Here is a 24,897-nt window from a genome sequence, read left to right as displayed (position 1 = left end):
GATGGTGGAGACACAGGCTGTGCCGTGATGAACTTCCAGTCTGATGGCAAAGACTGGTCACAAAACCAAAGATTTAAGGGAAACAGGAAATGTAGGTATGGCACAAGTGTGTTCAAGGCAGGGTTCTTTTTAATAGTGAAAACCCAGAAACTGCCAAAACACCCTAAAAAGGGGAAATGATTAAACAATTATGGTTTGTGCATACTCTGCATCATTACACAAGCATTAAAATCATGTTTTTGAAAAAATAGTAATATGAGTGGCCCGCCCTGTGGCATAGTGGTTAAGTTCAGGGTGCTCTGCTTTCACCGCCCGGGTTCAGTTCCTGGACGCGGACCTACACCGCTCATTGGCGGTCATGCTGTTTTGGTGGCGACCCACATACAAAATATAGGAAGATGGGCACAGATGTTAGCTCAGGGCGAATCTTCCTCAAGCAAAAAGAGGAATATTACCAACAGAAGTTGGCTCAGGTTGAATCTTCCTCACCAAAAAAAAAAAAAAAAAAAACCCACCAAAAAACAATAGTAATATAAGAAAATACTAATGGTATAACACTAAGTGAAAAAAATTGGATACTAAATTTGCATATATTATTATTCAACTGTGGAAAGCAGTATGTGCAGAAAGAGGGAAATACACCAACATGTTAACAGAGGTAACGATAATAATAACAAAGGCTTTTGAGCACTTTTTTACGTGAGGCCCTGGGCTAACCCTTATGTGATAGAATTATTATCCTCCCCCTTTTATAGCTGAAGAAACTGAGGCTCAGGAGATTGAAATCCATGGATGGTCACTCAGCTAATAAGCGGCTGACTCAGATCCAGATCTGTCTAAAGCTGAAGTCTGTGGTTTTAAGATGATCTTGTCTCCTCTTAGCTCCCAATGTTGGGGGTATGAGTGATTTTTATTCTTTTAGGTGATTTTCCTATTTCTACACTAACCATTAATTTACCTATAAAATCAGGAGAAACATATATTTTGAAAAAGAGGGGGGGAAAAAAAGAAAAGAAATCTGCAACAAAAACATATAAACAAGAGGAGAAAGACATTGTATTGAACAAAAGGCATATGTTAAGATCTGAAATGGGGGGCCAACCCAGTGGCTCAGCGGTTTGGTGTGCATGTTCCGTTTTGGCGGCCCGGGGTTTGCCGGTTCAGATCCTGGTTGCAGACATGGCACCGCTTGGCAAGCCGTGCTGTGGTAGGCGTCCCACATATAAAGTAGAGGAAGATGGGTGGGGGTGTTAGCTCAGGGCCAGTCTTCCTCAGCAAAAAGAGGAGGATTGGCAGTAACTAGTTAGCTCAGGGCTAATCTTCCTCAAAAAAAAAAAAAAAAGGTCTGAAATGGCTCATAAGGAACGTTCTTTGCTGTACTTGATAGTTGCTTCAGTTATCACCGTCTGTGTTAGAAACATATATACACATGTACATGTATGTGAATATCTCAGTCTTTGAGGGCAGGGACCCTGTCCTTTTTCTCTCTGGTTTTTGCTTAGGGAAGATATCCTCCAACACAGGGCTTAGCACATAGCAGGCTCTTCCTAATTGTTGATTGAATGATAGGGACGAGAAACCAGTGACCGGAAGACACAATGAGAAAAGGCTTTGCTGGCTTCCGGGGGATTGGAGGTTCCGGGAGGGCGACTAGGGAGCATGGGAGGGGTGGCGTGGGGAGGGGAGGGGAGGGGAGGGGAGGGGAGGGGAGGGGTGGGCTGGGCCCGGGGCTCAGGAAGCGGTTTTGGTTTTGCGGCAGGAGCTGAGCGGGAGGAATGCGACAGCCGCAGCCCCTCCTTTCCAGTTCGCGTCCTCCCGGCTCAGGAGGGTGGAGGGGGGTCTCGGTCCCTTGGCGGGCGTGTGCGGTGGTGGGTCGGCGGCTCTCCGCGCTCCTCCTCCCCGAGTCCCGGGGCGCTGGCCGCGGTGCTGAAGCCGCGCTCTCCGGGAGGGAGGGAGGGAGGAGGGGCCGGGCCGGGCGAAGGGGGCGGCGCTCTTTGGAGCTCTGAGCCGGAAAGAGGGGAGGACCGGGCGGCGCCAGCAGGCTTGAGACCCTTGCGGGCTTGAGAGGAGGCCGGAGACTGGAGACAGCCCTGCTAGAGCGGACACAGGCACCTGGACAAGCTTCCCCTGAAGAAGCCAAGGTCGTCCTCCTTGTCCTGTTAACACTCTTTCTTCTACCTTGGAGGGACCCTCACCTTGTGCCCTGACCTCAGCCTCCTCCTCAAACCTGGCTGAGGAGAGACCTACAGCTGGACCTCGATCCATCCGCAGAGCCACTGACTTCCAGTCCACAGGCCCCCAGCCCTGGGCTGTGCGCCCTCACCATGGTGAAGTTGCTGCCTGCCCAGGAGGCAGCCAAGATCTACCATACCAACTATGTGCGGAACTCGAGGGCCGTGGGTGTGATGTGGGGCACGCTCACCATCTGCTTCTCTGTGCTGGTCATGGCCCTCTTCATCCAGCCCTACTGGATCGGTGACAGCGTCAACACACCCCAGGCAGGCTACTTCGGCCTTTTCTCCTACTGTGTGGGCAACGTGCTGTCCTCCGAGCTCATCTGCAAGGGTGGCCCGCTGGACTTCTCCTCCATCCCCTCTAGAGCCTTCAAGACTGCCATGTTCTTTGTGGCCTTGGCCATGTTCCTCATCATTGGCTCCATCATCTGCTTCAGCCTGTTCTTTGTCTGCAACACGGCCACCGTCTACAAGATCTGCGCATGGATGCAGCTGGCTGCGGGTGAGCAGGGATAGTGGGAGGGCAGGCAGGGGCCCACCTCAGGCCACAGGGGCAGCTGCACCATCCCACCCTCTGAGGAGGTCCTGGGTCTCCTCCTCAGCTGTCCTCCTTTAGCCCAGCCCTACTCAAAGCTCCAAAGAATTCTTCTGAGGAGTAGAGAATCTTAGAATGGCTGAGGCTGAAAGGACCTTACAGATCAAATTATTCAACCCCCTTATCTTGCAGATTAGGAACTGAGGTCCAGAGAGGGAAAGTGACTTGTCCAGGAGAACAAAGCTCACTGGTAGAAGAAACCTGGTGTCCTAACTCCCAGGCCGCCACATCAGGGGTTGTTGCTGCTCTGGGAGCAAGAGAGAAGGAAGCTCCCATTGTCAGCCATGTGGGAATAGGACCCAACCCCAGGGCAAAATAGTGATGCCAGTCAAGCACATTCTTGATGTTCCTCTCTCCTGCTTCTAGACGTTTGTTCTGTCTCCTTTAAGGATCCCCAGATCTCTGCCATGACCTCCTTCCACCCCTAACTGCTCTCAGGGAAGAGTCTAAGATCAGTCATTGATTTGGAGAATTATGCTGGGTGTGACCTCTCCCGTAGAACCTGCATTTAAGTTCCCTGTTTCATTGTGGAGTAAAAGTCTTTGTTCCCTAATTGTAGGATATTCCATACTTGAGACAGCAAATGGGAATGCTATTTTGTGATGGGGCAGGGGTGTGTCTAGGGTTTTTTACAACTGTAGAGGGTAGGTAGCCACTTGTGGTGGTGCCTAGAGGCAAGGCTTTACCTGAGCCTCTTCCCTGCCCCTAGCCCAGGCTGGCCTGTCAGTCCTTGAGCCAGCTGATCCTACTCCCCTTTAGAGCCCAGGAAGAGATTTCCTAAGACCTTGTCTCACAACCCTTGGTCCCTCTGCACCCCAAGGACTGCACACAGACTCTCCATACTGGGGAGGTGTCCAGAGCAATAGGAACCACAAACTAGAATGAAACCATCTTGACATCATTGGTTAGAATGAGAAGTGGTGTTATCCTTAACAGGCGGAATAACACAGGGATCAGAATCCCAGACAACCAACCGAATGCATAGACTCAAGACTCTGTCAGAGTTGGAGGGGGTCCTAGAGAGCTAGGCCCCCTCACCTAACTATAGATGAGGAATCTGGCTCTGAGACAGAGGATAAGACTTGGCCAAGGCTGTAGCAGATCTAAGGACCTAAGAGAATTAAGGCAGTGGGTTCCAAGAAACTGGGTGTATTCCAAAGAGATTTTTATTGAGCCACACATTTATATAAGTATATAAGTATTACATGAAATACTTTTTCCTAAGTATTTGCAAAGTACCTTCACATATATCATCTGGAGGAGCCTCATCACGGCCCAGTGAGGTGGGTATTCCTCCCATTTTACAGATAAGGCTTCTAGTGGCTAACTTGTCTTTGAGCACACAGGTGGTGAAGGACAGAACCTCTGATTCCAAATCTGGTACCCAAGCCACTCACCTGACTCCAGAATTGCCTCCCAAATGCCCCCACCATCTCCCCCTCCTCTGTAGCCCCTCTGTGAAGAGGGAGAAGCTGGGGCAGGATGAGGCAAGTCTTGGTGGGCAGTGGGGAGAAAGGAGGGGGAATGAAGATTCAGCAGTTTTGTGACCAAGAGGAGTTGAATGGACCCTGCCAGCTGGTCTCCATATCAGAGCTATGAGATGCTGGAAACACAACCATCCCTCTCTCATTCTCCACACTGTCTCCCTCCCCTACCCTCCCACAACAGGTGCCATTTGCTGGACAGGCAGTGCTGAGAGGCCTGGGTTGGGGAGGGATCACCAGGCCATCTGGGTCAGACCCTGTCTGGGTCTTGAAGCTAGAGACACTGATAGCAGAGGTGGCCAGGTGCCATTCCATGAAAGATTTATCTTGGGGAGAGTGAAGGTGGTGTCATATTCCATTCTTTGGTGCTGGGGAAGGGAAGATGAACCAAAGGGAGGAATGGAAGGTGTACCCCGCAGCCAGCAGCTGGGAGATGCATCCATTTGAAGAGGCTTAACCCAGTTAGCTTAACCTTGCTGGGAAGCCTGGGACCAGGGAAGCGAGTAAGAGAAGGGAAAGAGAACTGATGACTGGGGTGGTGTGGGGCTGTAGCTTAACAATATTAATTGAGCTTCTGGATGCCACATGTAGGCTGAGTGTGGTCCCAGCTCCTAGAAACACAGATTGGGCAAATTGCTTGTCTCTCTGAGTCTTGGTAACCACGTCTGTAGACTGTAGCAACACTACCCCCTGTCACAGGGTCCTTGCAAGAATGGGATGAGATAATGCATGTAAGACACCTTGGACAGTACCTGACACACGGTGGGTACTCAGTAAATGTGAAAAACACAAAAAGCAACTTTATCCGTCAGGATGGGTGAGGTGATGCCACAGTAACAAACAACTCCCAAATCTTGGTGGCTTAACACAAAGGTTTACTTCTTGCTTGTGGTACCTGCTCACTGAGGATCATTTGGGGCCTCTGCTCACACTGTTTTCTTCTGGAACCCAGGCTGATGGAGCATCAGCTGTTGTCTGCCTGTCATCACTGCAGAGGGAAAGGGAGCTCTGGATGCTGTCCCACCAGCAGTTCAACGCTCTGGCCTGGAAATGCTCATGACATTTCTGCTCACATTTTATTGGCCAGAGGAAGTCTTATGGCCTTGCCTAACTTCAAGGCACAGGGGCAAGGGACAATGTACCTGGAATATTTGTAAACAGCTCTAATGACATCCACGCCCACTGAGGTTGCATCCATCTGACTTCAATGCCAATAATAATAGCAACAACTAACATTAATTGGCCACTTCCAAGTACCAGACACTGCAGTAAGCGTTCTCTACGCATGATCCCACTTAATCCCTATAACCCTGCCATGAGTCAGGCATTATAATTCCTCTTTTACAGATGAGAGAATGGAAGTCAGAAAGGGTAAGTAAACTTGCCTGAGAATATTATGCTGGCTTCTACTTAGAACCTGAGATGCCACAAATGGGGTTGACCCGCCCTGTGCCCAGGTGGGGGGCTCACAGAGGGCTGTGGCACCCAGAGTAACAACCTGTTTCCAAGTCAGAGGCCCTGCTCTTTTCTGGAGCCTCCAGAGAGAGAGGCTATAGAAGGGGAAGGGAGCCCAAGGGAGGAGCCGCGGGAGAATGGAAAGTCCGGAAGGGCAGCCCCTGTCCACAGTCACCTATGTACTGAGCATTTGCCAGGCTCCCAAGGGCTGGTCTCATACCTCATGGGGAAGGCCACAGGCTTTACCAAGAATTCTGGGAGGCTTCCCCCTCCTCCATCTTAAGTATCTTCCTGAAGCCCTTTCAGTTTGTCACTAAGTCTGAAATGTCGCACTGAAATACATTCAGCTCTTTGAAGAGATGTGACAGTCTGGCAATAGGGGGAATTAACTTTGAAGTCAAGAAAATCAGGAGCTGTGAGTTCATGTGTCGGCTCTGCCATCGCTGGATGTCTGAGTCACTTGGTTTCTCTGAGACCTCAGTTTTCTTATCTGTAGAACGGGATATTAAGATATGGCCTACTTCACAGAAGTGTTGTCAGGATCAAGAGAAAAATGGTACATGAAGTATTTTGTGATCTAGAAAAGAACTATATAAATGAGTCCTCTTATAAAAAATCAAAGGAGGGTTGATATTTCGGTGGGGAGGTGGGACCCTGATCTTCACTGTGCATTTGCTTGATCTGCTGACCTAATTTTTGAGAACAAGCTGAGCCCAAGGCAGGTAACTTGGGGTCCTGTGAGGTGCTTCTCTGAGGGGCTCCTGGTAGGGCACAGCCTTGGGACTAAAGAGCCTGTGGAAGGAGGGCCAGGGGTGGAAAGTGGCACAGATAAGGGAAGGCACCCGCTGCCTGCATGGTGGTTGTGCTTGGGGTCGCCCCAACCACACCCCAGGATTATGTCACCTGTCTGTGCAGCTAAGGTGGGCTGGTGGGAGGGTATGGGAGAAGTTGGGGGAACGTGGGAAAAGTGGAATTTTTAGCTGTAAATACTAAGTCGATGAAGGTACAGGATGGAGTAACAGTAGCCAGCGGTCATGACGTGCCAAGTCTGTGCCCGGCACTGTTCAGAGCACTTTGTCAACAGCAACTCATTTGAACCTCGCTGCAACCCGACAGGCAGCTGCTATTGTTATCCCCTTTTATGAGATGGGGAAACTGAGGCAAAAAAGGCTTAAGTAGCTTGCTCACTGTGTGCTCACTGAGTCACGCAGCTAGTTAGTGAAGAGCTGGGCTTGGAATCCAGGCAGCTTGCTCTAGTGTCTCCCAGCTTTTCCTATGGAGAGAATCATCTGGAAGACTGCTTTAAAAATCAGGGGTTCCTGAGCCCCACCCTGGCCTCGGAATCACATTCTAAACCGATATTTCAGGGAAGTGTGGGCAACTGCACTGTGCAGTACTGGGTAAGGGTGAGGAGGCCTGTTGGCTTGAACCGAAGGTTCGTGAAGGAAGCAGCCAGACAAGGGGCTGGAAAACTTCTTGTATGTGTCGAATCTAAGATACCTGAGTTGTAGGACACACCATTGTTGTGTGTGCTGTAAAAGGAAAAATACTTCTAATCCACCTGTGGCCTGAAGCTCTCTCCCCCGTGCCTCCCAAGGCCGTTAACACAAGGAGGGAGGTGACAAGATGACAGCAGCGCTAGGCGGGAGGTAGCAGGCTGAGCGCCCCCTCCTCCCCCAGCCACAGGCCTGATGATTGGCTGCCTCGTCTACCCTGATGGATGGGACTCCAGCGAGGTGCGGCGCATGTGCGGGGAGCAGACGGGCAAGTACACGCTGGGCCACTGCACCATCCGCTGGGCCTTCATGCTGGCCATCCTGAGCATCGGGGACGCCCTCATTCTCTCCTTCCTGGCCTTCGTGCTGGGCTACCGGCAGGACAAGCTCCTCCCTGACGACTACAAGGCGGATGGAAAAGGTAACTCGCCCTCCCCCAGGGAGGTGGGGCTTCCTCTCAGCCGGTCACCCAAGGATTGGCCTCCGGCCAGGGGGTGGGGACATGAAGACCAATCAGACACAGCCCTTGTCCCAGAGGCCAAAGGCCAGTGGAGGGAGGGTTGCAAGCTGGCCAGAGATGAGGCGATGAGAGACCTGTGTATCAAGAAGCTGCAATGATGGTGTCCTCTTGCACCGCACCCCGCCCCCCTCTGCCCCCGGGCCCCCGTCTCCCCCAGGGTCTAGGGGAGAGAGTCCTGATTCAGCCTGGGGAGCTAGGCGTGGCCTCTGGGTGTTGAGCACTGGGAGTTTGCTGGGTGGAGAGGGACAGGGGAGCAGGGGGATGAGCCGTTGGGGCAGGAGGAGAAAGGCAGCTTAGGGTGCAGACGTGACAGCTCCTGGAGTGCAGATGGTGGGCGCCTGAGCTCCCTTGGGTTAGGGTAGCCTCGGGGTTCTGCGTTCTGGATGTGTCCATCCTGTTTCAATTTCCTCTAGTCCAAATCCTTCCCCAGTCATAAAAGTCACTGTGGCTGACTCTGGAGACCCAGGCAGACCCTTCTGACTGTGTCCTGTTGACCTCCCTTCCTCCCAGGGCACTTTCTGCTCCTGTCTCTCGTTAGGATCTTTCCTGTCTGTGTTGAGGTGCTAACTTTTTCAGTGCATCAATTTCATCTCCTAGTCACAGGACCAGGCCTGTCTCACACCCTCGTGAATCCCAAAATGCCTACTCCCAGCAGGTGCCACTATGAGGGGCCTGCTGCACCTCAGAGACCTCTCTAGTCTCCTTTCCCCATAAGTGTCTTCATATCACCCTGTTGACCTGAACTGGAAGAAACAGCCAAACTCCTTTGTCCCCTGTGACCAAGGACCCACCCCAGATGAGGAACTTGTCCCCTAAGACCAAGGACCAGAGGAGGAACTGGAAGCCTGGAAGGGAGACCCGCCCACAGGTACACAGAAAGGTGGTGGCAAAGGGGGGCCCAGAACTCAGATTTTCTCTGGCTCAGCCCAGGGCCCCCTTCTCCATAGGGAATCAAAAACGTCTCATCCTTCTCTGGAGGTGGAAGGAAGTTTTGTGGTTAAAGATGGAAACCAAGTTACTAGAATGAGCTGGGCCAAGGAGGAGAGAAGAGAGAGACATCTTTCCATTGCAGATTCCTGTAGCTACTGGGTCCTGGGAACGCTTAGGGTCTGGGTCCCTTGAGGATTCCACAAAGGAAGGGAAATGGAACTAGTATTTACTGGGCCTCTTCCATGTGCTGGAGTGATGTAAACTTTGTTCATAGGGGCCTTTTTTTTGTTGTTTTTTGCTGAGGAAGATTGTCCCTAAGGTAACATCTGTGCCAATCTTCCTCTATTTTGTATGTGGGTCACTGCCACAGCATGGCTGCTGACAAGTGGTGTGTGTCCACTCCTGGGAACCAAACCCAGGCCGCAGAAGCAGAGCATGCCAAACTTAACCATTTGGCCCCAGGTCTGGCACCCAACTGATTTTCAACAAGGGTGCCAAGGCCATTCAATGAAGGAAAGAATAGTCTTTTCATAAATGGTGCTGGAACAACCAGATATCTATACGCAGAAGGATGAAGTTGGACCACCTACCCCACATCATATACAAAATTAACTCAAAATGGATGAAAGACCTAAATGTAAAATATAAAATTACAAAACTTTCAGAAGAAGAGTTAGGTGTAAATCTTTGTGACTTTGGATTAGGCAATGGTTTCTTAAATATGACAGCTAATTTATAAGCATCCAAAGAAAATAATAAATAGGATTTCATCAAAATTGAAAACTTTTGTGTTTCAAAGGACTCCATCAAGAAAGTGAAAAGACAACCTACAGATTGGGAGAAAATATCTGCAAATCATAATCATAATTCTAGTATCCAGAATATATTAGGAACTCCTACAACTCAACAATAAAAATACAAAATAACTCAATTTTTAAAACAGGCAAAGGATTTGAATAGACATTTCTCCAAAGAAGATATTCAAAGGGCCAACAAGCACAGAAGAGATACTCCACATCATTAGTCATTAGGAAAATCCAAATCAAAGCCACAATGAGATATCACTTCACACTCACTAGGATGGCTGTAATAAAAAAGATGAGCGATAGTAAGCATTGGTGAGCATGTGGAGAAACTGGAACCCTCATACGCTGCTAGTGAAAATGTAAAATTGTGCTGTTGCGGTGGAAAACAGAATGGCATTTCCTCAGACTGTTAAATATAGTTTCCATGTGACCCAGCAATTCCACTCCTCGGTACGTATGCAAGAACATTGAAAACATACGTTCACACAAACACTTGCAGACAGATGTTCATAGCAGCATAATAGCCAAAAAGTGGAAACACCCCAAATGTGCATCAGCTGATGAACAGATATACAAAATGTGTATATCCATACAGTGGAATATTATTCAGCCATAAAAAAGGAATGAAGTAGTGATAATTGCTACCATGTGGATGAACCTTGAAAACATCATGTTAAGTGAAAGAAGCCAGGCACAAAAGACCATATATTGTACGATCCCATTTATATAAAATGTTCAGAATAGGCAAATCAAGAGAGAGAGAAAGTAGACTTTGGTAGGTGCCTGGGGCTGGGAGAAGGGGGGGAATTGGGAGTGATTGCTAATGGGCACAGGGTGTCTCTCTGGGCTGATGAAAATACTCTACAATTAGATAGCAGTAATGGTTGCACAACCAAGTGAATATACTAAAAACCACTGAGTTATATGCTTTAAACGAGTAAATTTTATGTTAGTGAGTTGTATCTCAATAAAATCAAAAGCTTGTGCTGAGGATTAGATAGTGTAATAAAGCATTGACAAATCCCTGCATATTATGGGTGACTAATAAATATTAGTTCTCTCCCCCTTCTGCCTTTCCAGTATCTCGGTTTTTTCCATCCTCCCTCTGCCCAGCCCCTAACGGCTGCCACGCTCCAGTTGCCCGCCGACCTCTTTGGCCACTGCGGGTCCAGCGGTGAGGAAAGAGGTCTGAACTGGGCCTTGTGGCCTGGTAAGGGAGACGCTCATGCCGCGTGGAATTACATGCTCATAAACCTCAGGAGCAGAAGGGCAAGCTTTCTGGAGAGTGGATAAGAGGAGTTTGATCTCGTTTGGAGAGGAAGTAGTGTGCAGGGCATCATCCCGAAAACAAGGCTCGGTTGTAAACAAACGCTGTTCTCTCTCTTTTGCATCGCAGAGGAAGTCTGAGGCGGCGGAGGGGGCGGTGAGTAACCCACCGGAGGGTGGTCTGGGCCTGTGGAGGGGCTGCGGCCGCTCTGCTGCCTTATCCAGGCGGAAGGACTCGGGGGTCGGCCGCGGGGGCTGCGAGCGGGCGCGCGGGGCAGAGGCCGGCTGTGTCGGAGACCTGCGCGCAGGGGCCAGCGGGAGCCCTTTAGTTGTGCTTGTGTCTTGAGAAGTGGAAAGAGAACAGGGAGGGAAGAAATCATTTCACACGGTCAGGCGGTTTCATGAACTCATCTTTTTCGTGGAGCCTGGCAAACAAGAACAGACTGTTTTTAGAAGTCGTCATGGTGATTTGGACCCTGATTTTCAGAAAGAGTTTTAAGTGATTTGTAAGAAACATACTAGAAAACCTAATAAAATAGAAAATGAAAGTCACGGGGGGGGGGGGGGGGGGAACAAATATTCCAGAAAGCTAGGCTAACAGAATTACTGTACTGAGTATTAAATTTAGCTCTACGCTTCCTCATAGCTGAGGCAAAAAGAAAAACACGATTTTACCAGTTTTAATGTCTAGTGGAAAAGGAAGCACAACATAGTAATTTCCTTATGGTCTTTTGAGTTTCCAAAATGTAATTTAACATTAACATTGCCCCCCTACGTTTATTAGATGATTCTCACAATTTAATATGCATACAGCTGCCTGGCAATCTCGGAAAAATGCAGATGCTGATTCAGTTGGAGTTGGGGCCACAGACGCTTGTGTCTAAGCAGCTGCCCGGTGATGGGTGCTGGAGTAGCGGCCCTGCATTGAGTGGCAAACTGAGTCGAAAGATTTTCCTCATGTTTTTGCAATGTTCATTATTAAAGTTTTTAAAAGCCGCAAACTCCACAGCATTGGTATGCTGTTTAATTGCTAAACCAGACCTTGGTTATTGGCCCTTTGGGGCTGCTATCGTAGATAATAACTTTTCGCTTCTCTTGAGAAATTCTGGAGTGGAATTACTGAACCAAAGGTAACTACACCTCTATGTCTGCTTTTTTCTTTTTCTTTTTTTGTACTATATTTTGTTTACATTTTAAAAGACATCTGAGTTTTACTTGAGGGATCTTGAATACTATCTTCTACACTAATGAGGAAGTTTGCATGTCTGGGGAGCGCTGACTCAAAATGTGAGCATACATGGGGAAGTGTTTTGTTTTTATTGGCTTTAAAAAATGTCAAGTTTTATAATCTTGCAATCTTTTTTTTTTTTTTTAACACCACAGGTTGTCTGTTTCCCTGACAATGGGAACTTAGGGAATCGAATTCTTCAGAGTAAAAACTTGTCCCCCCAAGCTTCCCGTCCTGGCTACTCTAGGCCTGACGTCCTGAAGCCTCTCATAGGATGGGAACCTGACAGGCTCCTGAGACAAGCCCTCCTACTGTGTATAGGAAACTCTTTCAGGTGAAGCAGAACTGGAACGATCGCATCGAAGAGACATGGGTGGTCCTCTCCTGACTGGGGGGCCCAAGTTCTCGTCCTATCCCTTCACACCAGCAAATTCCTCTATGCTCTGGAGGCCTCTCCTCTGTAAAGTGAGAGGGCTCAATGAGTCCATGTCTAGGGGCCTCCCAGGTCTGAGCCTCTGGCAGCCTGATTAACTGAGGATATGCTTGTTTGAAGGCACACCAGAAACTGCCACCCAGCTCGGACAGGGGGCCTGAAGAGGTGGCTGCAAGTGCGCTGGATCACTTCAGGCTGAGGTCCAGGGGATCCTCTGCTTTTCCTTTCTCACATTTCGTTTTTTTATGGATGCTCAGAGGTGGGTAAGGAGTGGACCCCACCAGAACCCCATCAGGAAGTCTTATAAAGACTGGGTGAACATAGGATCTAAAAACTTAGACTAAATTGATTTTTTCCCTTTGGAACCCCAAATCCCATTTCTTCATAGTGCCCACACTGACCCCGTCAGAACTGGCTACCAGCTTCAGAAATTTGTCACTTGTGTCCAAGTGATTTGTTATAGTAATAGATGACTTTTTTGTAAAAAACTTTGGATTTGGCACAGTAAATGGTGACTCTTTTGCCAGCCTCCAGAGGGGAGCTCAATTTAGGTTAACATCTCATTGTAGCAAATGCCAAGATGAAGATAGGTTCTTCAGGCTGTGTTTTGCCTGGGAGATGGTGCATGGAAACCAGATTTCGTTATCTGTAGTGACTGATTCTGAAGAACAGGTGTTTTTTCTCGTCATTGTCCATTTAGCTATTCAGCAAAGAGAAAATGTGGGTGCTGACTCTCACAGGACGGGGTAGATGCTGAACAAAACTGATGGATCTTGTTGCTGCTTGATTAAGCAGCGGCGACACGGGAAACAGTAGGTGTCGTATTCCTGGGCTGTAGGGCATGCCTTTCAATCAACGCACTCTGACAACCTGTCCATCAGTGCAGGGCTTCTTCTCCAGGTCAGATGGCCTGGGAATGAGGATCCAGCATTGTCCCAGTTGTTGTCAATGAGAACTATCAGAATGAGACCTAAGAACGATCATGTAATTTTCTTGTGCTGATAAAATTATTTTAGAGCCAGGCACCTACTTCATGCAAGCTTGAAGAACAGAAGATGACAAATCCTGTAGCTTAGTGACTTCTGGCTATATTTGTTCATTTGTTTCTCATAATCTTACTTTCTATTAGAGGCAAAGGAAAAATTTCTAAAAGCCTCTCTACCTTCAAAGTATTTCTCACTGAAATGGCAACTCTGGTGGTCCACAGAAGCTTCTGGGGGGCTTAAGGTGCATCTGCCAACAGCTCGCATCTTGCTCTTGCCAGGAACAGCGAGTTTCACCAAAGCAGGAGTTGGTGTTTACCTGTGACCAGTGCTGGGCATGGATCTGCAAATCTGTTTATCATCATAGGACCCAACGTTTCACCTTTTGCTCTATCTCCGAGGAAACTCAGAATTCAAGCTCTTCAGTAATAGTAATGATTTTGGTTGATACCTGGTAACTGCTTATCAGCTCTTTTCAAGTGGCTTTACCTTTAAATAAATTTTTAAAGGCACCTTGAATCTCATCTTTGAAAGTATATAGAAAATCAATAAAATCAGCACTCCAACCCAGTTGCTTTATTCCTTCACTTCTGGCTTGCCTCTGCCTTAGGTTGGGGCTGGGGGATGGTTGTGATATCCAGCTTCACTGACAATGACTAGCCCTAAGCAGATATGGTCAAGAGAGGGACTAGTGGTTTCTATCTGAAATGGGAACTGGAAGGATATCCTAAATGCTTTCATTGTTTTGCATCCTGTATTAGTTACCTACTGCTGCCTAACAGATTACCCTGGAACTCACTGACTTACAACCTTTTCCGTTTCAGTGGGTAAGGAATCTGGCAAGGCTTACCTAAGTCTCTTTGTCTCAAGGTTTCTCACCGGCTGCAGTTAATGTCTCGGATTTGCTTCCAAGGTCAGTGGTTGTCTGCAGGATTCAGCTTCTCAGGTTGTGGGACTGAGGGGCTGAGTTCCCCGCTGGCTGCAAGGCCTCTCCACAGGGCTGCTCGCGTGGCAGGTGCTTCCCGAGGGCAAGGGTTCCAGGACAGAGCAGGAGAGGGGGCACCTACAGAAGCTGCAGCCACTTTGCAACCGACCTCAGAAGTTACATTGTCACTTCTGCCCTAATTTGCTTGTTAGAACTGTCACTAAGGCCAGCTCACACTCCAGGCGAGTGGATAACACAAGTGCCGGAATGCCAGGTGACGGGAATGATTAGGGTTCTTTTAAAAGGTGTTTCTCATAATTACTTTGTATCGTCCTTATTATATACTTATTTGTAATTAATTTTAAGTGGGCTTTTACCAGAATGCTTTATTGGGGCAAAGATTAGATTCTAGTAACCTTACATGCTGATGGATATGTTTGTCTTGTGATAAAATAAGTTGCATTAGATGAAAGAAGGGCCCTAACCCTCCAAACTCATCCCACTTGGGTAATCTAATCTCAAGAGAACCTCTAGTAGGGCCCACTAATTTCCAACACTCACCATGCTTTCCTCTCTACTTAGTAAATCCAAAGAAACCAATGCAGTGCCTGCAGGGCGACTTCTAAGCACACGGCTCAGATCGTAGGCAGCTTGTACTTCTGCACGGTCCAGTTCTGCCAAGTGGACGGCAAGCCTTGTTATTCTATCAAAATGGGCGAAAACTAGATCTGAATTAAGGACAAAAGAGATTATACTAAGTGAACTCGGGAGGATCTAAAATGAAATTGCTCATCTGTGTGAAGAGCCCTCCTCCCTTCACAAGGAATGGTGCAGTCAGTAACAGAACCCGATACTAACGTAAATTGCTCAGCTCACTTACTTAGTTAAAACTTCCAAACACTTAACATGATGTCATTTTTCTGGCTTTAACTGGCATATTTCTGATAGCTCAAGGACTTGGTATGGCTTAATATTTGCACAAGGCCTTAAAGACAAATGCATATCACATGTAGTTTTTTAATTCCAACTTTTAAAAGCAAGACTTCAGTGACATAAAAACAAACTTCCTCCTCAGTAGGTCTCCAGGTTCCTATATTATCTTTATATAAGTTTATACATATTGTTTTGAAGACTGTGAAAGAGTGCTGTTACCAATGCCTTGCTAACTCCAAAGGCACCAAATTGGTGGGCAAAACACAACTATTCAAGTTTCTCTGGTGTCATAAGGCCTTACCTTTGGAGCAAATATAAGTTCAGATTCCATTATTAATAAATCACCAATTTTCTGTGATACAGTAGTCTAACAGCAAATCGGTTTCCCCTTAAGGCCAAAGTGGCAGACTCGACAGGCTTCAAAAATCAAAGACTGGACGGTAATCAAGTCATTTGTAACCTGGGCCTGCTCTGGAGCAGGTAATGATTTCCCCGTGGAGACTCAGGGCTAATGCAGAGTGCAGGTGGGGGGTGTAACTCCACCGCAGTTGGCTCGCTCTTCTGAGATAGCTACAAGCTCTCCTAGGACAGCACTTAAGTTTTCCCAAACCCTCGGCATTCTAGGTCCATATATTTAACTCAAGGCTTAGAGGGCCGCCTAGATTGGTCAGTCTGGTGAACATATTGATGAATTTCAACTTAACTTTTTTAGGTTGTTCTTTAAACAGGTTACCTCTGGTCAACACTACAATATGACCTTACTACATACGTCTTAAGTATGGCACAATTAAAACAAATGAACTAGAACAGTTTACATAGTTCAGAGGTGGGGAAGTACTTTCTATGAGTAACATTAATGCCACAAATAAAAATGAAGGGCAAATTAAAAACTGGAAAAGTACATGATGGAAAAATGACAAAAATGCATTACGTTTAATATGTAAAAAATCCTAACCAAATCCTAAAATAGGGGCGCAGACCAAAAGAAAGCTGGGTAATGTAGGCAAATAGCCAAAAAATACAAATGACCAATAAAACCCATGAAACAAGTTTCTGACTTCACTAGTCATCCAATATACAAATTAAAACAAGATACTCCCCTTTTTTGGCAATCAAATTGGTTATTAGGAATAAAACAGATGAGATTACAATAGGCCCATTCAAACACTGCTGGTTAGGGCAAAACAGTCCAACTGTTCTCCACTTAAGTTAGGTTACGTTTATTAAAAGCCTTAAAAACGTGCTTCCTCTCTGGCCCAGGTATTCACCCTAAGGAGTGAATCAGACAAGTGTATGCAAACCTGTGTACAACAGTGTTCATCATGCCAGCGCCTCAGTCAGCGTTCACAGATCTTTGGCATTTTGCATACACTGCGATTGTAATCTGAGGGAAAAAATACAACGCAAGTATCCTGGGAAAATGCTATCAGATGTAGGGCATAACAATTTTCTTAGAATTTTCCAAAATGTACTTTAACTCTCCCCCACCCCAATTTAAAGGTAGAAGCAAAACTACAAACCCCACAAAATGGCACGCGTTCAGTTGTACAGTTCATTGCCTACTGAAGTTCAAGAAGAAAACTCAACCAATCCTTTCCTCCATTCTGAAGGCTGGATCAGACTAACGGGCAAAAAATGAACAGAAAGCTTCTGGAAACATGTAAGTTATTAAATAATTTGTTTATTGTACTACATTTACAAAGAAAACAGACAATGCACCCAGTAGAAAGAATAAAAATGTATTTGGGGTTTTATTTTTAACTGACAGCAAATAGAAATCCTTTCATGAGATCAGAGCAATTTGACAGCATTATGATTGAATTCAATACATGTACGGGGGTACTTGGAAGATCAAATTCTACAGCTGCCTCCTTCTACGGCTTCTAATTCATCTGGCTCCTTAAATGATAGGAGGACAAGCCCTTATTTGGTGGGGAAACATTTCCAAAATGAAGTTATAGGTTCTCTCATTAAAATTTCTTGTCATATCAATTGTTAAAGTGGGGCCTTCTATTTGTATGTGTGTGTGTTTTGGTTATTTCACATTACTATCGCCAGAACTCTTGTAATTCCACAATTGTGATTTTATAGTGTAGAAAAGAATTCAGTTCTAGTCTGCTATTGCTTTAGATGTACATATCATTGAAAACCCAAAGTGGATCAGAATTGCTGAAGGATTTTCCCTGCCGTTGTTTGATACAATCTTTTCTCTTTATTCTTGATAGGTGCATAGAGAGCCTCACTTAAAATTCTTTCTACAGGAACATGTCTGATTTCAGGACTACCCAATCAAGGATCCGATGAATGGCTGGCCATAGTTACTCAGGGTAATATGCTTATGAGTTAAATGGATGGCATACTTGCACCACTTTTTCCTTTGCCGTTGTTGGTGGACAAATGTCAGAATCTAGATTCCAGTCCCTCGAAGAGAAAGTTGGCTACCCATGGGTCTTATCTGTAGCTTTGCTAGTAGAGCCTCAAGTTGCATCTCCTTGGCTTTCTGTTAATCAGAGTCCTGTAGCTGCTTCCGGAGAATGCGGTAATCCCCAAGGCCCACTTGGTCCATGCTGAACAAGTGGCTGTGACCCCAATTCTGCCCCTTTTTTGCTTTTCAGTATGACCCAAGGAATATGTAATGTCTAGCGCAAGTCTAGGAGAGGCTCATCCTAAAATAAGATTCACAAAGCCGTTTCTCATTAAAAAAAAAAAAAAAAAGCCTCAAGTAAATCTCAATCATCTCAAAATTGCAGTTAAAAACTTACATTATATAAAGAAATAGCAGCAGAGAAAGGCTAATCTTAAACCAACCAAAAAAAAAAAAAAGACCCCTCAAAATAAACAAGAATGAGAAAAAGTGCCATCCCACCCCTCCCCTTGGTTCTTGGATCCTGGGATTTCATTAAAACTTGAAGCCTCTGAGAATATGAGAAAGGCAAAGCCACAGAGGGAAACTGCTTCAAGGCTAAATTTTGGACAAGGTAAAGAGAAAGCTGTAAATAAAAGTAGGGGACTGTTTGGAAAAGAATCAAGAACTCTAGGACATTTTCTTCTTAGATGGGAAATCTCTGAAACCCAGATCTCCTTTCCAGGGTCATCCTGAGTTCTTCAGTAACGGGGCAATAAACTCAACTGCAATGAGTAAAGTGCCAGCCGGGGATTAAAAACAAAGAAACTAAACAAACAGCCAATCAAAATAACTCTGCTGTGAGGGTAACAGAAGACACACAGGAAAGGACTGTTTGCAGAACATCTGTGCTTCTGAAGAAATTACTAGTCAATGGTTCCGTTTTTGTTTCCAGCAAAAATCAGACTGAAGATTCAAGGATCTTAGAGTTATTAAAGGATGAAAGGAATTTGACAGTGCTTTGAACAGTGATACAATGGTACTCAAATTTGGTATTTATACAACTCATCTAAAAAAGATAGTAGCTTAAAAGTTGTAGGAAAAAATGTGAACATAGGGGACAACAGAAAAAATCCAGGATGATGATGCAGCCTGGACACAGCAAGTTTAATAATGTCTCTGCTGTACACAGAAGTAACACCCTTCCCCTTCTCATCCCTATGCTGGCAATAGAATATGCACTAAAAAATTTGACTCTTAGAGTCAGTGAATAAAAGGATGAGCTCATACATCTTCGTAGCTCTTTTTAAAAAGGATGCTTATAATTTAAAGGATGTCCTAGCAGAAAGACAAGGGTACAAGGCGAGAGGCTGTTTCACATTTTAGTCCATTAGTCTTTGGCAGAGCCCAATCAAGGCCAAATTCACCTAGGATGCCCAGTGGCTGTGGGGGATCTCCACAGGGTCAAGTAAGCAAACCCAAATGAACATGTTGGATTAAAAAAAAAAAAAAATCTAGAAACCCCTGAAAGAAGAGCTTCATCCTGAAAAGGGAAGAGGGAGATGCTTGAAGGGGAGGGGAGGAGGGTAAGCGTGTGAGCTCTGCTGCAGTGCTGGGCTGGGGCTTAGGAGTTGAGCCAAGGGTGCCGGAGACAATCGGCGGCAGTGGCTCTCTTCTCGGGAATCAGCTCCAACATGGGCAGTAAGAAATCCGTGAAGCCAGCTGCTTCTTCCTGAGACCACTCGTACTTCTCCACCAGAACCTCAAAGAGGCCCCAGGGTTTCAGCTTCGTGATGTGTTTCAGGTCACCTGCGGTAAAGACAGCACAAGACAAACTGACCAACACTGACGAGTGACGAGGTCCTTCTGTGGAAATCAGGAACTAATCCATGTAGTCTACAAAGAATCAAATTTTGCCATCAGAATCTAATCATTCGCCATTTACAAAGCACCTCTCTTCTTGAATGCGTTCTTTGGAAAGATGTGTCTCCATTTCTCATGGGGGCCTAAAAATTTAAGATCATTTGTTTGCTCCCTCATTCCAGGATTTCTTTGTCCCAGTCAAACTGGGTAGGCCTATCAGGAACTAGGTATTCACTAAAATGAAGATTAAATGCCTCTATACAGAACATGGTCTCATGTGGTGATCAGAGGCAGTTTATCACCACACATCAAGACCAATTTGCTTGCACTTTTTTTTGGCTCGATAGTCTAGTAAACGTTGCTTCAAAATGAGGCAGTAATTTAAAAATAAAAAGCTAAAACCATGTCAAAATATGTATAAAAGCAACAAAACTAAAAGAACAAACCCTATACAGCTTTTAGATACAGCTGCATCACACTGTACTATTCTCAAACACCAATCTAATTTTTGCTTCTTTGAAGTGACAACTTTTTAAAAAGATAGTCAATTATCAGTGGCTTATTAAAGTAAATGCTGCTTTAACATTTTTCTTATATGACAATTATTTGAAGTCTCTTCTGTAGGCAGTGAATGCCTATTTAATAACCTACTTTGCATACTATACATGCCATTAATCTGACTTTGCACACAAAGAGGAAGACTTAGGAAGCATTTCACCATTTTCCTGCCCAAAAGAGAAATATTAAGAAATGTTTCTGAGGATGCTTGCTGTCAAGTGTTGAGAAAAATGATTTTTCTCAGCATGAGTGTAGAGGTTGAGGAAAAAGGGAAAAAAAGGCCAGATAGTTTTCTAGCCCCTTCTAGGTCAGGTTTTCCCATTCCAGCTTTTAAATTTTAGTTGAAATGCATAAGAAATACATATTTAAACATGGCAACATATATTATCAAGTCAAAAATTTGAGGTGACAGTTTTATCTTTGTTTCCTTCACTAATAAATAATGTAAACTTATGAAACTGTACAGGGTAAAGTCAGTTCATATGACTGATGTGTTTAAGTGATGTGTTAGGTGTCATTGGGCTAACAGGATGAGTAAGATGTAGGCCTGCCCTTAAGAAGCTTACACTAAATTACCTGCCCATCAGGAGGCAGTTCTTAGACCAGATGCTAGCGAAAATTTGACCATTTTTTACAAGTGCTGTGGTAGGAATAATTAACCAATAGTGCCAGGTACTATACACATAAGGAACTAATTTAATATGAAATAAACACTATTATCATCCCCACTTAGAAATCAGTAAACTGAGGCTGTGTCAAAGTCCACATAACTAGCAGAGCAGCGGGATTCCCACCCAGACAGACTGGCTCCAGCCTCTGCTCACAGCCACACTGTTTCACGTGTCTGCTAAGGCACGACGCAGCATTCAAGGCAGCACACCCTTCTGCAGGTTGGGAACATGTACCCAGCTGTACTCACCTCTTCATTTGTAAACCTTTCGCTCTTTTAATGTCTGGGAACAAACCTTTTTGGTGAAAGGTTGATTTTACCTTTTTTGGTGAAAAATTCCTTGGAATATTTTCCTGCCACAATGAGCTTGCGAGGCACCTTCCCCAGGAGTTCTATGATCAGTGCAATGTGATCTGCATGTTTCAAACATTTCAGGGGGAAAAAGACACACATAACAGGAGTAACAAATGCAGTTCTAGACATTGGCAGAAAGAGTAGCATGCACACCTTTTCACAAAGCATTTCAGGCTTGCTTTCTGTCCTAAATGGGAAGAAGAGGACTCTATCCATCTAATGGAGAATCCAGAAAACCATAAAAAATCAGGTGCCCACGCCAGTGGGACTTGAGTGATCATTAAAAAACAATCTTGGTGTGAATGCTCTGCTTCCTGAAGTTGCATCCCTGGGCCTAGATGAAAACTCATGTTAACAATACTACCTCTGCGATTGAAGAAGTCCTGTGAATATTTCCCACTGAGGGCAAAGCGTCTTGGAATTCTGCCTATCAGCTCTATAATGTGCGCAATGTGGTCTAAAATAGAAGGGTAAGAAGAACAGGATCAAGGATAAGCTGCAAAAGAGGTTTTTCTACAAATAGCTTTTTCAAGGACTAGCTGTTTAAAGGTAAGCACAAATAAAACCAAGGAAACTCAAGGGGAGACTGGGAAGGCCAAGAACTATTTCAGGTTGTTGGTTACCTGATAGTAGCTGGCGAGCCAAATTCTGGAGTTTGGAGGGTTATCTACATCTTTATTTGTCTATATATCTAGGTTCAATTAGGGTTGTTAGGTAAGGTAAAAAACTGTACCAATATGCTTTAGACATTCTAGAACTGTTATTTATTTATATTACTGCTCTGGGTTTCAAGCATCGATAATATCACTTTATCTAAGAATAAGAACGTTCATGACAATTAAAGCACTCACACAGATTATCTGACTTTACAATCACCCTGTAGAACAGGCCAAAGATTAATACCCCATTTTATTTTATTCTATTTTATTTGTTTTTGAGGAAGATTAGCCCTGAGCTAACATCTGCCGCCAATCCTCCACTTTTTGCTGAGGAAGACTGGCCCTGAGCTCACATCCGTGCCCATCTTTCTCTACTTTATATGTGGGACACCTGCCACAGCATGGCTTGCCAAGCGGTCCGTAGGTCCACACCCGGGATCTGAACTGGTGAACACCGGGCTGCTGAAGTGGAATGTGTGAACTTAACCGCTGTGCCCTGGGGTCACCCCATTACTACCTCATTTTAAAGATGAGAAAATAAATGGCCTACTTAAGCTACAGGGCTAATAGGAGCTGGAACTCAAATGAAAACCTACATCTTATCATGTCCAGTCTATAGTTGCTGTTTTTTTTTTTTTTTTTAAATCAATCACATTTTTCACGTAAAAACTAGCACAAAAACGTCAAGGTACAGCTACTTGACTATCTGTAGGCCACTAGAATGTCCAAGTCTACAGTGCCTTGTAGCTGTCACAGCATGAACATGGACTGTGAGCACTGCCAGAGAGGTGTGCAGTCTGTCCTCAGGAGGTGAGCTTGGGACCAGCCAGCATTCACACTTACTTCACTCTAAGAATATGAAGAAGTTTTAAAAAGTGATGGCTCCTAGCCACAAGAGTTTTATAAATGACAGCAATCCTGCAGTTATAGAATCATCAAGGTCAAAAGGAATCACTTAAAAACTTCTAATAATGTATCTTATAGCGGAATAATACACTTGAGACATCCGTATATCTGGGAATTTGTTTCTCATGAAAAGGACTCAGTGCTGTCATTTTCAAAGGGCTTTTCCATTCATGAATTCACTATAACTTTTGGGCAGTTTCTCTGAATTTATGGTTTGGTAACAAGTACTTAGCTGCCAACAAATTTCTGCTGATTTTACGCAGGACCTGCAAATGTCTTTGCATAAGTTAATTATAAATCTGTGTAAATTAACTACAAATGAGTTTATCTTATTGTAAACTTCCAAGTGAATTATTGGTTCTCTTAATATTTTTTCTATACCAAGGAATTATTTTCCCCTTGAAATTGTTATTTTACATTTAATTCCAGCAACCTATCTCTGGCTTATCAACTAATCATAGGATTGACATACTTGATAGGGAAAATTATCATGCATTTAGTCTGATTTGGGCTGTGGAATGTCAACACTAACAGAGGACGTGCTACGTGGGCCCCAGTCCCACCATGACTTTTAACAAGGTATGCGCACACTAGCCAGGGGAGAAGGGTTTGCCTTTTCTCCTCTTATGGGCCCAACTGTAGTGGTTTTTAGGTTCCACTGAAGGACCATTAGCATTGACTAGTAGAGGAGGGGATACATCAGGATCTAAATATCCAGGGTAGACGGCTCTCTGCTTGGGACTTTTCACATACATTTCAATTTTCAGGGCTGGTAGCATAAATTCCTACACAATATAGTTCTAGACATTATATGTGTTCTGCACCAAACACTATTTATAGACAGTCTCAAGAAGTAAAGAGAAATTAATTATCCTCCCAAGCAGATATAGCAGGGCATTTCTAAAACAATATAAGTCTATAGCCCCTAGGTAAAAAGCAAGCAGAGAACATGGAAAATCAAGTGTGTACCTCAGTTGTAATTACAGTATATTCTTACAAGGTGTTTAATATAGTATAGAAAACATGTCCAAACTGCACCTACTAAAACAGGCATTTGGCTATGGGAATTAGTTAGCATAGAATTTTCCAAACAGTTCTTGCTAGGAATATCAGCAGGACCTACTAATACTGCCTATTAATATCCCAGGGGACCACGGTTTGAGAACTAGAGAGCATTCTTGGTTTTACAGAGCACAAAGCCCGATTTCCCAAAGAAGTGAGGAAGGCACAGAAATTAAAGGACATATTTTCCATATGGGGAGGGTATATTGCCAATACTGTCTCAAAGTAACCCCCACTAAGCCTGAAAACAAAAGCTGCCTAATCTGTATAATAAAGAAAGGAAAACATTTCTTTAACAGTTTTTTCATTCACATTATCACCTCATCTAATTATGTGGATGCCACCATGACAGAGAAAAACCACACATTCACTTGTCTGCTTCCACAGCCCCTCAGATGGGGCAACTGATAGCTTGGGTTTTTCCCACTGGTATCACAAAAGTAAATCAGCAATATTTTGTTTTAAAATGGATTCTAAACGTATCATTAAAAAAGAAAAAAATATAGCTTTAATTTTCAGAAAGAGGAAAAAAGAATGCTAAATGTTGCAGAATTTATATAGACAGGTAGTCTCTGCATTCAAGCAGTGTGTTTGTATATGAAAATTATTGACTTCCAAATACAGTTGGAGGCATAAGTGAGCAACAACTTGTTAAACAGGTAGATCCACACTGGGTAAAGAATGAATCACTGATTCATATAGAAAGGAAGATAACTACATGTTTTAGAAGAAATCATGGGGCAAATACAAGTTGTAGTTTTACCAATTGTGGCCTTGTCTCTAATCCTTATATAGAGTTCTTTAATATCTATTATAAAGCATCTATTATATCTAATAACTAATATAAAACATCTTATATTTCTGTCTTTTCTGGGATTTATATATATGTAGCACACTAAAAGACTAAGGTTCTTCAGTACTAACAAATGACGTTAGCCACCAGTGGAGAGTGTAATAACCATGCACAGACATCCTCGGCTAAGGGGACTCACCTTCATCTCGAGTGTACTCTTCCCCTGAATGAGGTTCAAACAAATAGTCGCCTGTGGCCAGTTCAAAGGCCTAAGAAAAAGAGGATAGCACATGAAAGCATCAAAAAAAGGGAAGGCCTTTGGGAAGCTTATTGCTATTGGGCTCAATATTAAGTAATTTTTCTTCTTGGAAGAACCTGCAGATGATCATTAAGAAAAAAA

The 24,897-nt window shown here is 44.7% G+C and overlaps 2 protein-coding genes across 2 annotated transcripts in view; one reads left to right on the top strand and one right to left on the bottom strand.

Annotated features, from left to right (window-relative positions):
* The first annotated feature begins 2,324 nt into the window (after window positions 1-2,324).
* Window positions 2,325-7,882, top strand: LHFPL5 (LHFPL tetraspan subfamily member 5). Its single transcript, XM_046639859.1, has 2 exons — window positions 2,325-2,736; window positions 7,449-7,882. Exons 1-2 carry the CDS (start codon window positions 2,325-2,327, stop codon window positions 7,880-7,882), a joined length of 846 nt encoding a protein of 281 aa, XP_046495815.1.
* A 9,129-nt stretch (window positions 7,883-17,011) lies between these two features.
* SRPK1 (SRSF protein kinase 1) overlaps window positions 17,012-24,897 on the bottom strand; it is a 91,165-nt gene continuing 83,279 nt past the window's right edge. Inside the window, 3 exon segments of the mRNA XM_046639861.1 lie at window positions 17,012-19,441; window positions 21,044-21,136; window positions 24,697-24,766. Of these exon segments, the coding sequence (XP_046495817.1) occupies window positions 19,257-19,441; window positions 21,044-21,136; window positions 24,697-24,766 (348 nt within the window). The 3' untranslated portion in view covers window positions 17,012-19,256.

The sequence above is a fragment of the Equus quagga genome, chromosome 15, assembly GCF_021613505.1.
Source record: "Equus quagga isolate Etosha38 chromosome 15, UCLA_HA_Equagga_1.0, whole genome shotgun sequence".
Classification (NCBI taxonomy): domain Eukaryota; kingdom Metazoa; phylum Chordata; class Mammalia; order Perissodactyla; family Equidae; genus Equus; species Equus quagga.
This window is presented reverse-complemented; position numbering and strand designations above follow the sequence as displayed.

What these genes read in the sequence shown, in the direction of transcription:
- LHFPL5 (XM_046639859.1), top strand. Translation starts at nt 2,325, where the DNA reads ATGGTGAAGTTGCTGCCTGCCCAGGAGGCAGCCAAGATCTACCATACC. An exon ending in ATGGATGCAGCTGGCTGCGG is followed by an intron (nt 2,737 to 7,448) that starts GTGAGCAGGGAT and finishes CTCCTCCCCCAG; the next exon opens with CCACAGGCCTGATGATTGGC.